Source organism: Carlito syrichta, unplaced genomic scaffold, assembly GCF_000164805.1.
Source record: "Carlito syrichta isolate Samal-C Ts95f unplaced genomic scaffold, Tarsius_syrichta-2.0.1 Scaffold302307, whole genome shotgun sequence".
NCBI classification, from domain to species: domain Eukaryota; kingdom Metazoa; phylum Chordata; class Mammalia; order Primates; family Tarsiidae; genus Carlito; species Carlito syrichta.
In genome coordinates this window covers 674,023-686,816 of record NW_007246403.1, presented here as the reverse complement: position 1 = coordinate 686,816, position 12,794 = coordinate 674,023, and the positions used below count along the sequence as shown (strand labels likewise).

General features: G+C 45.8%; 1 protein-coding gene across 1 annotated transcript in view; it reads left to right on the top strand.

Moving 5' to 3' along the window:
* Positions 1-12,139, top strand: part of TEX33 (testis expressed 33) — a 15,033-nt gene extending 2,894 nt beyond the window's left edge. Inside the window, exons 2-5 of the mRNA XM_008056284.1 lie at positions 627-1,090; positions 2,957-3,101; positions 11,675-11,785; positions 11,984-12,139. Of these exons, the coding sequence (XP_008054475.1) occupies positions 627-1,090; positions 2,957-3,101; positions 11,675-11,785; positions 11,984-12,081 (818 nt within the window). The 3' untranslated portion in view covers positions 12,082-12,139. The remainder of the gene's footprint in view (positions 1-626; positions 1,091-2,956; positions 3,102-11,674; positions 11,786-11,983) is intronic.
* The last annotated feature ends 655 nt before the right edge of the window (positions 12,140-12,794 follow it).

The following is a 12,794-nucleotide window of genomic DNA, read 5'->3' as shown; positions in this document are numbered from 1 at the left end:
GGGTGGGGGGTAGGGGGTGGAAGAACGTGGGGGCAGAGAGCCCAGGAGGTGGCTGGATGGGCACCTCCTGACCAGCCCTAGAGAAGACAGAGAGTCTGAGCTGGGAAGCAGCTCTGATTGGGGAGCAAAGACTGAGACTCCGATCCAACTCTGAGTGTCATTGGCCAACCCAAAGAGTACCTCTGCCAGACCCTCAAATCCCTCCCCACCCCAGCTGCTGATTCCCTCCCTGGACTACTAGGGGGTTCCAGGTGGGGAAGGGAGCTAACTAAATGGAGCAGGGGAAGCAAACGCACAGAGAGGCCAATCCCTTGCTCAAGGCCACACAGCTAGGCATCAAGGCTACCTGGGCTTGGGCTGCAGCCCCCATTATCCAGGGTAATGTGGAAGAACACTGTCCCATGGAGGTTTGGTGGGCTGAATATTTCCTCCTTTTGCATGTCTCCTTATTCCTCACCCATGCCTCTGACTCTGTGATTTCTCCCTGTTCCTCTCTTTTCTTTCTGGATCTCTGGCGCTCTGTACTTGTCTGTCCCCCTCCCACTCTGTCTCCACTCCTCTTTCTACCCTCTACTTGCTATGTCTGTGTGTCTCTCCCTCCCTCTGTCACTCTTTCCCCTGTTCAGGTACAACAGGTTTGACAGGGGCCCATCTGAGCAACAAGGAGAGCCAGCAGGATGTGGATCCCTGGAAAACTGCCTGCAGCTCCTCGGACTCCTCCAAGTTCAAGCACCAGGACCCGCTCTCTCCGCAGCAGCAGCAACCGTGTCTGCCCTGGGGAGGCAGCACCCAGGGAAGCCCCCTAGAGCAGTGCCCTAGGGAGGAGATCCGCCCTCCGCCTCCCTCTGCTGTCAGCAGGGGCTCTCTGGAGATGGACCCACAGAAGGGGGGCTCCAGATCTTCCTCGAGAGAGAACAGGGTCACCTTCCAGGGGGAGGCTCAGCCATGTCAAGGGCCAGACAGGGGCCCCAACGTGGGGGCGCAGGCCCAGGGGAGCAAGCCTGGGAGCCAGAAGGACAGCGTCATTCCTGACAACATTCGCCACAAGTTTGGGAGCAGCGTGGTGGACCAGCTGGTCTCCGAGGAGCAGGTGTCAAAGTGGGACCCCCATCGGCTATAGGCAGCATAAGGGTTACACATGGAGACTTTCAAAGAGGACACAAAAGAAGCCTACTCTTGAGAGCAGTGTTCCTGCAGTCACATCACTAAACAGTGTTCACTGAGCACCTGCTGTATGCCAGGCACAATGCACTATTCAGACCCTGCACATGTAATGACCCGTCCAGTCTTCCCAATAGCCCCATGAGAAAGGTACTAAGGCGACCCTCATGTTACAGGTCAGGAGCCTGAGGTTTAGAGGGGTTAAGCCAGGTAACCAAACTCACCCAGTGGTGTGAGATGAGGATGCAAGCCAGGTTGGCAGATTCTGGATCCCTGGCCTTTAATGACTCTGTGATAAAAGTCTTTTGTTTGAATTGGATGTTTTCAATCTGAATAAGTCTTCCAAGGGAGACAGCATCAAGTGGATGGACAGCATTTATTGGGAAGAACTGGGTTTTAATACTGGCTCTGCCCTTGAATGCTGGGTGACTTTGGATAAGTTACTTCCCCTTGCTGGGTTTCAGTCTCTATGTCTGTAAAGTGAGGCAGTTGGACTAGATCAATCTGACAAATATTTGACTTGCACATCACAGCTCCCCTAACCTGCATTCACGGCAGACATTGCTAATCAATGCTGGCATTCTCACCTACCTGATATGCCATTCTAGGCAGTCACCACTAATCAAGTGAAACTTGAGATGAAATTTATCTGCCATTTCTACTGAAATGTTGTGTTCTTCCTGCTGTGGCACTCTGAGACATATTTTCAAAGCCACCATCTCAACCCTCAGGGCAACAACATTGTGTGGTAGTCCAGGCAGGAGTTACTACTTTCTTTACAACAGATGGTAACACCAAGGTCCAAGGAGGTGATATGATCTTCTTAGGGTCACAAAGACTGTGGGTCAGACTTCTTCTGGGCTCCCCTTCCACTCTGTCATATTAAAGTGCAGTGACTTCACCACCAGAAAGCCTGGGAGGTCACAATCTTAAACGTTTGCCCTACTTAGAGGACTTTGCCCCAGTTTGAGGTTGACTGTATGGTCGCTACCTCTTCTTGGCCTTGGGACGATGTCCTTTCTCTCTTCTGCCACCATTGTCCTGGGCTCAAATCAAGAGATCCTGTTTTTCTGCCCAGTTGTGGCACAGGCCACAATGTCATTGAGCCAGCAAGGGTCAGAGCCAAAAGCTACTTCAAAGACCATCCAGATCTGCCCTTCACTCACATTATTTTACAAGTAGGGAAACTGAGGCCCAGAGAGAAATAAGAGACTTGCCAATGTCAGCAGATGGTAGATGACAGAATTGAAACTCAAACCCAGTGCACTGCTCCCCCTAGACCTGGGCTCAGATTCTTTGGGCCTCAGTATCCCCATGGGCACAAAGAAGGAGTCAGCCTCAATGAAAGCTAAGCAGTCACCCAGAGCTGATGTGTGTGATGCCTCAATTTCAGGAGGCATGCTGGAGGTCTGAGGCTTGCCAACTGAGTGACCTGGGCAATCTCTGGCCTCTGAGGCCCAGTTTCCTTGTTTATAAAATGATGGGAATGGTGCTCCCTATAAAGACCCTCCTGATGCTGCCCAGAGAAAGTGCTCAATGTTTGGAGGAGGTTTTAGGGCCATTATCATCCCTGATGCCCTCGACCCATTGTGAGGTCTAGGGGAAGATGGAACAGAGTAGGGGTGGGGCCTTTGACTACTCTGGTTCCCCAGGTAGGGTTGGGTGAGGGCTACAGACTGAGGGTGGGGGAGAGAATGGGGAGGGCAGAGTTGGGGCAGGAGGAGTTGGAGGGGAGCTATGGGGCTCCACTCTCCTTTCCCATCCCTCATCTCTTCTCCCTGTCTCCCCCCCTCAGGCTCGAAGGGCTATTGGTGAAGGCTTCCAGAGCCAGAAAAGGGCAAGCTCGTGGCCCAGCAGGACCCAGAGTCCCATGGAAATCTCCTCCATCCTCTCAGACTACTACGATCTAGGCTATAACATGCGGTCAAACTTGTTTCAAGGTCAGGTCAAAGGGCAAGGGTAGGGCCGTGAGCATCATGGTCTCCAAGGTGTTGGGCAGGGAAGGCTTTTGGGGTGCCCACCCATTGGGGATCTAGGACCCAGGACACATTTCCACATTCATTTCACCCCCAGCAAGGGCATCCTCTATGCCAGGCTCTGTCGGGCGGGTGCTGGGAAAGCCCATCCCCTGGCAAGTCTGTCCTCATTGTGGAGACAACACAGCCCTGGGGGCAGTCAGCCCCTCATGCCCCAAGACATCTCTGGTTTCTTAGTCTGCCAAGAGGAGGAGCAGGAACCCCTGGCCTGGGCACCTATGGCCACAGTGACAGTGTCAGGTCTCTTGGGTTGGAAGCTCAGCTCAGCCACTCCCTAGCTGCGTGGGACCTTAGGTGGGATCCTTGACCTCTCCCAGCCTCTGCTGCCTTAGTACAACGGGGATGATAATGAAAGCGTGGCCCTCACTGTAGCATTGGCAGAACACTTCGTATGCCGCATGAGGGCGGTGGGCCGGTGTCACCGAGTGAGTGCTCAGTAGCTGTCAGGCCATCAGTTTTCTTTCCCAGAGCCCAGGAGTGGCACCACCTGGGAGGAAAGGTGGTGTGGGCTGGGAGCCCTGACATGTACAGAGGGTTTCCCGTGGGCCACATATCCCTGCCTGGTTGGGGCAGTGCTGGGAGATCCACTTCACAGGCAGATGCGAGATCACTTAGGAGTTGCGGTGTCTGGAACTCAAATCCAGGTTTTATTTCTGCCTCCAAAGAAGGGGTTCCTGCAATCGGGGCATCACACTAGGTCACCTCCCTAGCTACGACCCTATCCCAAGGGGTTCCCAGTTGCTCACCTGTGTCTTTTGTTGTTTGTTTATTTATTTATCGAGTCGGGTCTCACTCTCATCCAGGCTGGAGTACAGTGGCACAACCATGGCTCACCATAGTCTTGACCTCCTAATCCTTCTGCCTCAGCTTCCCTAGTAGCTAGGACCACAGGCACACGCCACTATGTCCGGCTTTTCTCTATTTTTTTTGTAGAGATGAGGTCTTGCTATGTTGTCTATGCTGGTCTTGAACTCCTGACTTCCAGTTATCCTCTCACTTTGACCTCCCAAAGTGCTGGGATTACAGGTGTAAGCCATGGTGCTCAGTCAAAAGTGAGGATCTTTCTGAGCCCTGCTTCTTCCTCTCTCCTCACTCCAGGCCCTCTCCAGTGTGCCCAGGGCCTGGCACACCTCCACCTGGCTCACGTCCCTGTCACCCAGGGAACCTGACACCCACTGAAAGCCTTTCTGGGTTTGTCTTTGAGCTTGGAGAAGGGGTGGTGCTGGGGGAGGGAAGCAAGAATACAGCTCAGATTGCCCTCTGTTCTGGGCCCTAGGAGTCTACCTTCTTTTCTTTTTAACAATTATCACCAAATATCTATGCATGCATACAGCCTTATTGATCATATCTACATAAATGCAAAATAATAATATTTTTTAAAAGAGTCTGTGCAGCCATCACCCAACCTAGGAGGCAGAGCTGTGCCAAGCAGGTGCTGGAGCCAACCAGCTCATACCAGCTTGCACCAGCTCACAAGAGTCTATTAATGAATTTTCCTGGACTGACTGGAATATAAACACTGTCTTACAACTGGCCATGGGAGTAGTATTTACACTCCAGAAATCGGCAGAAATCGGCAGGGCTTCACACCACTGTCGGTGTGCCTGTCTAGCCTCCCACTCTGTCTGCACCTGCCTAGCGTTATCCTCTGCGCTGGCTGTGCGAGGTTGGAGATGCTTGGCTGCACAGGACTGAGGGAGGAGAAATCAGAGAAGCAGCAGACGAGGTCGTGAAAGCCACTGACAGCTCTGAGCGATGAGAAACCAAGCCGGGGTTTTCAGCAGGAGAATGAATGGCCTTGAGTGGCCTAGGCTAAAGGAACAGTGTTGAGAATAGATCTCGGGAGCTGGGGCAGAAACAGGGAAACCAGTGAGGAGGCAAGAGCAAATCTCCAGCTGGGACAGATGATGGGTGGCTTGGTTTCAGGAGCTGGGCTGGTGCGCCCCACAATTCTGAACATTGTGCAGTATGGCATCTCGGGCATCATAGCAAAGATGGCTGGATGTGGCAGGATTCTGGATGGAGCAGAATATGCTAATGAATGAATCTGAGAGCGAGAGATAGGAGTTAAGGCTGATTTCAAGGTGTTCGACCTTGAACAACTGGACATGTGGCGTTGCTACTTTCTGAGATAGAGAAGGTGGCAGGAGAAGGTTAAGAAATCCTATCCCATGCTGAGTCACAGAGATCATCTTATATAGTCTTCTAAGATATTTAGTTTTGTTTTTCACATTTAAGTCTTTAATCCACCTGGAGTTGATTTCTGTATTTAGTATGACATAAGGATTCGCTTTTAATTCCTCCTTTATGTAGATTACCTACTGTCTCAGCACGTCCTATTAAAAAGACCCATCTTGTTCCCGCCGACCTGCGGTGACCTCTGTTGTCTGTCCGGTTTCCACATGTGCATGGATCAGTTTCCAGGCTCTCCATTCTGTCCATGGTCTAATATGACACTTTTAATTACCAAGGTGCTATAAGTCGTCTGATGTCTGACTGGGAAGTACTCCCCCTACCACCTCTCCACGGCCATCACCAGTTAACGTCTTGAGTTTCTAGGTCTTTACTCTTTCATATAAATTTTACATGGAAATTTCCATGAAAAGCCATGTTGGGAGTTTGACTGGAAGCACACTGAATCTACAGCTCAATGTAGGGGAAGTTGTCAGTTTTATGATAATGAATTTCCAAACTATAAATATGACACATAGCGCCATTCATTTAGATCTTCCTTCAATATCTATCAATTACATTTTGTAATTTTTTTTTCCTATAAAGATCATGCAATTTTTATTAGATTTGTTTGGGACAATCTCTTAATTTTTTTTTTTTTTTTTGAGTTGGAGCATCACTCTGTTGCCCATCACTCTGTTGCAGTGGCCCGCTCACAGCCACCACAGCCTCCACCTGCTGGGCTCAGGCAATCCTTTTGCCTCAGCCTTCCAAGGAAGTAGCTGAAACCACATCCAACTGAGTTTTTGGTTTGTTGTAGAGACAAGGTCTCGCCAACTTGCCCAGGTTGGTCTTGAACTCATATACTCAGGCAATCCTTTTGTCTCCGCCTCCCAAAGTGCTGAGATTACAGGTATGAGCTACTGTGCCTAGTGTAGAATCTCTTAATTTTTTTTTTTTTTTGCTGCTTATTGCAGATGATATCTTCTTAAAAATTGCATTCTCTAACTCTGCTGCTGGTACTGTATACACAGATGCAACTTTTATTTTTGTATATTTATCTTATATACTAACCTTGCCTGGCTCTCCTACTAATTCCAATAATTATTTGTAGTCTCTGGGACTTCTTTTTAATAATGATGTCTGTATTTATGTACAGCACGTGAATGTGCCAGGCACTGCCTAAGTATATGCATTCAAATTTTTACAGTAACTCTGTCAATAAGTGCTATATAATTCCCACTTTTTCAGACAGAAAAAATTGAGGCATAGAAAGATTAAATATCTTGCTTAAGGCCACACAGGTGAGAATGGTCAGAGTAGTAGGGGCTTAAACTCTGCCACTCAGGGGCCAGGGTTCACATTCTTAACCAAGAGATTTTTTTCCACCTTTGAACCAGTGCCTGGCTGACTTGTCCAGTTCAACAGTGCTGATAAACAGCAAAAACAGGTGTCCTTATCTCTTCTTCTTGGTTCTAACACTGAACCATAAGTACAATGTTTTAAAAAGAATTTGGAAGACACCTTCTTTTGGGTAAAGGAGGTCTCCCTTTATTACTAGTTTGCACTTTAACATTTTAAAAAATTATAACAGATGTTGAGTTTTACTGACTATTTATGCTGCAGTTATTTGGATGATCATATGATTTTTTTCCCTTGATCTGTTGATCCAGTAAATTATGTGAACTGATTTCCTAATATTAAATAATTAAATAAATATTAAATAAAACATATTTAATCAGCATAGGTTTATCTTTTTAAATTATGAAAACTACCACCCATACAGGAACATGTATAAAACCTATGTGTGCAGTTGAAAGAATAATGCTAGACAGCCATTTGCAGCTTCCCAGGGAAAAGCAGAGCTCCTGGATATCTATTGGCCTCAGCACTGACTTGTGATTGACTTGTGTGTGTGTGTGTGTGTGTGTGTGTGTGTGTGTGTGTGTGTGTGTGTGTGTGAGAGAGAGAGAGAGAGAGAGAGAGAGAGAGAGAGAGAGAGAGACTCTCACTCTTTTGCCCAGGCTGGAGTGCAGTGGTGTGATCATTGCTTACCACAGCCTCCAACTCCTAGGCTTCAGAGATCCTTCCACCTCAGCCTCCCAAGTAGTTAGGACTGCAGGTGTGTGCCCCACGCCAGGGTAATTTTTGATTTTTTTTGTAGAGATGACGTCTCACTAGGCTGCCCAGACTGGTCTCGAACTTCTGGGCTCAAGCAATCCTCTCTCCTTGGTCTCCCTAAATGCTGGGATTACAGGCATGAGCCACCACGCTCGGCCTGTGTCTGACTGTTGTTAATAATCCCTTTGCTTATCTTGTGGTGTCACCCCCTAAGCATGAACCTCTGAGCTATGTCAAAGAGCCCAGTCAGTATAGAGCACACAGAGCAGGTGACATTTGAGGGAAGACTCGAAGGAAGAAGAGGGTCAGCCCTGTGGATTCCTGGGGGAAGAGCAGTCAGGTGGGAGGACTGTGAGGATGACATGGGCTCTTACTTGCCTTTTTCCTGGGGCCACTGCAGGATTTTGTCCAGAGGAGTAACTAATGTTCGAAAGGATCCAACTGGCTGCCGTGTTGAGACTGAACAGAACACAGCGGCACAATAGTAGAAGCAGGGAGACCAGGGTGGTGGCCCTGGAGGTGGGACAAGTGGTTGGATTTTGTGTGTATGTGGAAGGCAGAGTGAATCACATTTCTTGAGAGATTGAGCTTGGAGTGGAGGGGTAGGGAGAAAAAAGTCAAAGATGACCTAGGGCCTGGAATACGGAGCGGAGTTGTCTGGGAAGGCAGGGGAAGCAAATGCAGAACCTGGAGGAGATGGGGGAGCTTGTGGGACACGTCGGGTTTGGGGGACAGCCTTGCACAGGTACAGGGAACACAGGCCGGAAGCCCTGCAGCGGGAGTCTGAATCCAGGCTGTGCCCCACCCCCCGGATCACGTGACTCTTTCCCTTGGCACCTGAGTTTCCTCCTCTGGAAAATGGGAATAGTAATAGCACCTGCCTTATAGAGTTGTTAACAGAATAAGTTGTTTTAATATTTGTACAGTTCTTAGAATCTGGCACATAGAAAACATTTGTTAAACACAAAATAAATGTGCAAGAGGCGACTGTCACTGCCACAGTTCAAGGATCAAAGAAGAAGGTGGACAGATCCCACCCCGGGCTCTCGTCTGACCTTTGCTGCCCTGAGAGTTTTGTGAACCCCATCTGAGCTTTCTTTTCTTTTTTTTTTTAAATCAATCCAGTATTTGTCCTTTTCTACTCTTTCTATTTTTTCGTGGTCGCCTTTGACATTTTCATGTTTTAACATTTCCCTCCGTGTTGAGGTTTTGGGGATCGTGGAAGCAGCCTTCCCCTTTTCTCAGTGTCAGACTTCTCATGTTCCCTGTTCTGTGTCTTCCTCTTTCTTGGTTTACTCTCTGGTTTGGGGGGTGGAACACATCTCCTAGCTTGATGGTATCATCATTAAAAAGCATAGCTTGTAATGATTTCAGGCCTTTGAAGTGGATGATCCTTGCTGGACAGCCTAGCAGTTTACGTTTTGTAGATGACCTGTATGTGTTTGAAAATAATCTCTAGGGTACAAGAGTCTACGTTTTGTAGATGACCTGTATGTGTTTGAAAATAATCTCTAGGGTACAAGAGTCGGTACTTGTCTAATAGAATGGCTTTGTTATTTATTTCCTTACAAATCTTCTGATTCTTTATTAATACTCTTTGCTTGATCTATTAATTACTAAAAGATGTATCTTTGAATCTTACGACCCCAGATTTCTCCTTGTGGTTCAGCCAATTTTGCTTTATCTACTTTGAGATTATTTCAGTGCAGCAAGTTTAGAATCGTGACCTCACTTTAGTGAGTTGCAATCATTTTTATCTCTCATAGTGCCTTTGCCTTACAATCAATTTGGTCTGATATCAACATAGCTAGACTAGATTGCTTTGGGTTAGCATCTGCTGGGTGTGTCTTTTTATATTCTTCCATCCATTCTTCTTTTTGTGTCCTTTTAAGTATGCTTTAAATGATGTAGTCTGAAGAACATTTCCTGTAGTCTCATAATCTGTTTTTTTAATCAGTGGGCTTAGTACATTTATATATATTTGAATTACTGATATGCTTGGATTTATTTCCATGACCTTGTTTTGTGTTTTCTATTTGTGCTGTTTTTTCTAGGTAGCTTCTTCCTCTTAATTTCTTGTTTTGGACTTGAATGAGCTTTCTTTTCTTCTTCTTCTTTTTTTAAAATCAATCCAGTATTTGTCCTTTTCTACTCTTCCTATTATTTTAGTGGTTGCCTTTGACATTTTCTTGTGTTAACACATTGTAAAGTTCATCTAGGTATCGACATTTTCCTGACCATTAGAAGGGGCTTAGAAGGCTTCAACTTCAGTTATTCTCTGTCATCTCAGTTTACATGTTATTATTTTATAGACTTTTAATTATACGCAAGCAGTTTAAGCTGTGGAACCTGGAGTCACAGGGTCTGGGTTTGAGTGCTAGATCTTACTTGTTAGCTGTGTGACTTTAGACAAGTTACTTAACTTCTCTGGGCTTCAATGACTTCAACAGTAAAATGAGAATAATAATCATATTTACATCTTAGGATTGTTGAGAAGGTTCAATGAGTAAGTTCATGTGAAGCTCCTAGAACTGTGCTTAGTACATGGTAAATCTTCAAAAATGGTTAGCCATCATGAATCATCATCATCATTTGGCTTCATAAATTAGATACTGGTGCTGTTATTATAGTGAATACATATTTAGATTTACTTAGTTTCCATTTTCTTGGACTATCATTTCTTCTTGTATTTCAGACTTTCCTTCTGGGATTTTCTTTTTTTCTTAAAGTATGTTTAGAAGGTGTTTTTTTAGTGACATTTTGTTGTTGGTAAACTGTAGACTCCGTCAGAAAAGTCTGTTTTGTCCTTGCTCTTGGAAGACAGTTATACTATAAACAGTTCTAGATTGTTGATTGTTTTCTATTAGCACTTTGATATTGATCTATTTTTTTTTCTGTCTTTGATGGTGAATCAAATCAGCTGTTATTCTTTGTGAGTAATTTGGCTAATTCTAACATTTCTTTGCCTCTGGTGTTCTAAATTTTACCTGTATGCGCCTAGACAAAGAATTTTTTTTACTTACCCTGATTGGAGAATTATGATTCTTGAATCTAAGAATTCACATCTTAGGGATGGAAACATTTTACCATTATTTTTTCAAATATCACCTCTGCCCATTTTCTGTAGTCTGACCTTTTGGACCTCCAATTAGACATGTGTTGGGGTTTCTCATTTAACCTACATCTTAAAATCTCTTTGGGATTTTCCACATCTTTCCCCCACCCATGTTTGCATCCTCGTGGTAATTTCTTTAGAAATAGCTTCCATTTTGTCATTTTCTCTCAGCTGTATTTGTTCTGTTATTTTACCTGTCCACAAAAGTTCTTTTTAAGCTTCTATGATGTCAGTTCTCAAACTTATGACAAAGTAGTGAAATTAGTAATTAGATGTTGCATGTATCACCCATATCAACAGTGATTAATACATAGCCAATCTTGTTTCATCTTTTCTCCCCCCTACCCATGTATCCCCACTCAAGATTATTTCAAGAAAAATACCAGGCATGTTATCATCCACTGAACTTTGAAAGATTATTTCAAAGAAAATACCAGGCATGTTATCATCTGCTGAGCTTAACTTTTAAAATTATTATGTTTCATTTCTGAAATTTCACTTGCATCTTTTACTAATCTATCTCTTCTTTCTGGATGATTTTTTATTCTTTACCTTTATATTTTTATTCTCTCTTTTATGGCTTCAAACATTAAATATACCACTTTTATATTCTGTCTCTGACTATTCAAATCCTTGCTAACTTCTGAGATTTGGTCCTCTATTTGATATTTCTGCTGACTTGATCATGGTAACTTATTTTCTTGTGCATCTTTAAATTTTTTATATGGGGATAAATTTTCTGAAATTGTAGGTATTAGTTTCCACATGCTAGATGTCCCAATAAATGTCCAATAATTTAATCTTCCCAACCTTGCAAGAAAATCTTATCTCTTTATATAGATAAAGAAACTGAAGCTCAGAGAAGTTAAAAACTTGCCTGAGGCCATACTGCCCATAAATGATAGAGTTGGGGCTTGAACCCACACCTGCTTTACTCTGAAACCCTCCCCACTCCCTTTCCCTTCCACAATCCACCATTCACAGAGGAAACAGATGCCCAGTATAAACCATGGAGTACCCAACTTCTGTTGACTTGGTTACCTGGGGAATTCTTCATGGTATTCCACAGGGGCCCTTGAGGAGCCAAAGAGCCTCATGAAGGCTTCTTACACACCGGAAGTGATTGAGAAATCAGTGAGGGACATAGAACACTGGCATGGCAGGAAGACGGATGATCTGGGTAAGCGGGGTCACTGGGGTGATGGGAGGTCAGCACTCTCCTCCATGGCAGGGTTGTTGGCTCTAAGGTTTGGAGAGAAACTGAGGCAGGAGATAGTCCCGGGGTGGACTTGGAAGTGGTATAGGTCACCACTGGGACCGGGGCACTCCAGAGACAGAGAGGAGTGATCTGTGCTGGCTCCTCTCCTTCTCTCCCTAGGACGGTGGCACCAGAAAAATGCTATGAACCTGAACTTGCAGAAAGCGCTAGAGGAGAAATATGGAGAAAAGAGCAAAACCAAGAGCTCAAAGTACTAGATATGACACAGAAGAGGTGCCCTCCAGTCAAATAAAGTGCTGACAAGAATAGCACAAATCTGAGTCCTTCTCTGCCTGGTGCCTCCCTTTACCTTGGGGTGGGGACTGATGTGTGGTGTTGGAGAGACCAACTGAAGAAAGATAGAGGTTTGGAGGATCCAAATATCCCCCAGATCTCCCCCTACACACACACACACACACACACACACACACACACACACACACACACACACCCCTTCACATCCTCCCCCATTATCCTAGGAGAGGACATAAGAGCTGAGCATGGCTCTGTCTCAAACTCTGTGTGTCTGGCTTGTCCCACATGCCCTGTATGGAGGGGTGCTGTAGTGGGCACTGCTGGATCCTACCCTGCATGCTCTCCCTAGCAAATGCTAATATTTCCAGACATCCATCCCTTCCTTGTGGACCATGGACTTCAGAAGAACTGGACACATACATCCCTGCCAATCTAGTGGTGGTTTTGACTGGTCTCATGGTACCTCTTACCTCCCTTACCCAACCCTACACAAAATGTGATTGGTTTGGGAATGGGCATGTGACTCCAGTTGGCCAATGAAATGCGAGGAAAGGGTGGGTGTGTGGAGTCTTGTTGGAAAGTCTTTTCTCAGTTGGGAATGCTGGGCAGCGTTGCTCCCTCCTGGTGTATTGAATGAGGAACCATGCGACCCAGACTGCTCCTGGCAGGCACTCTG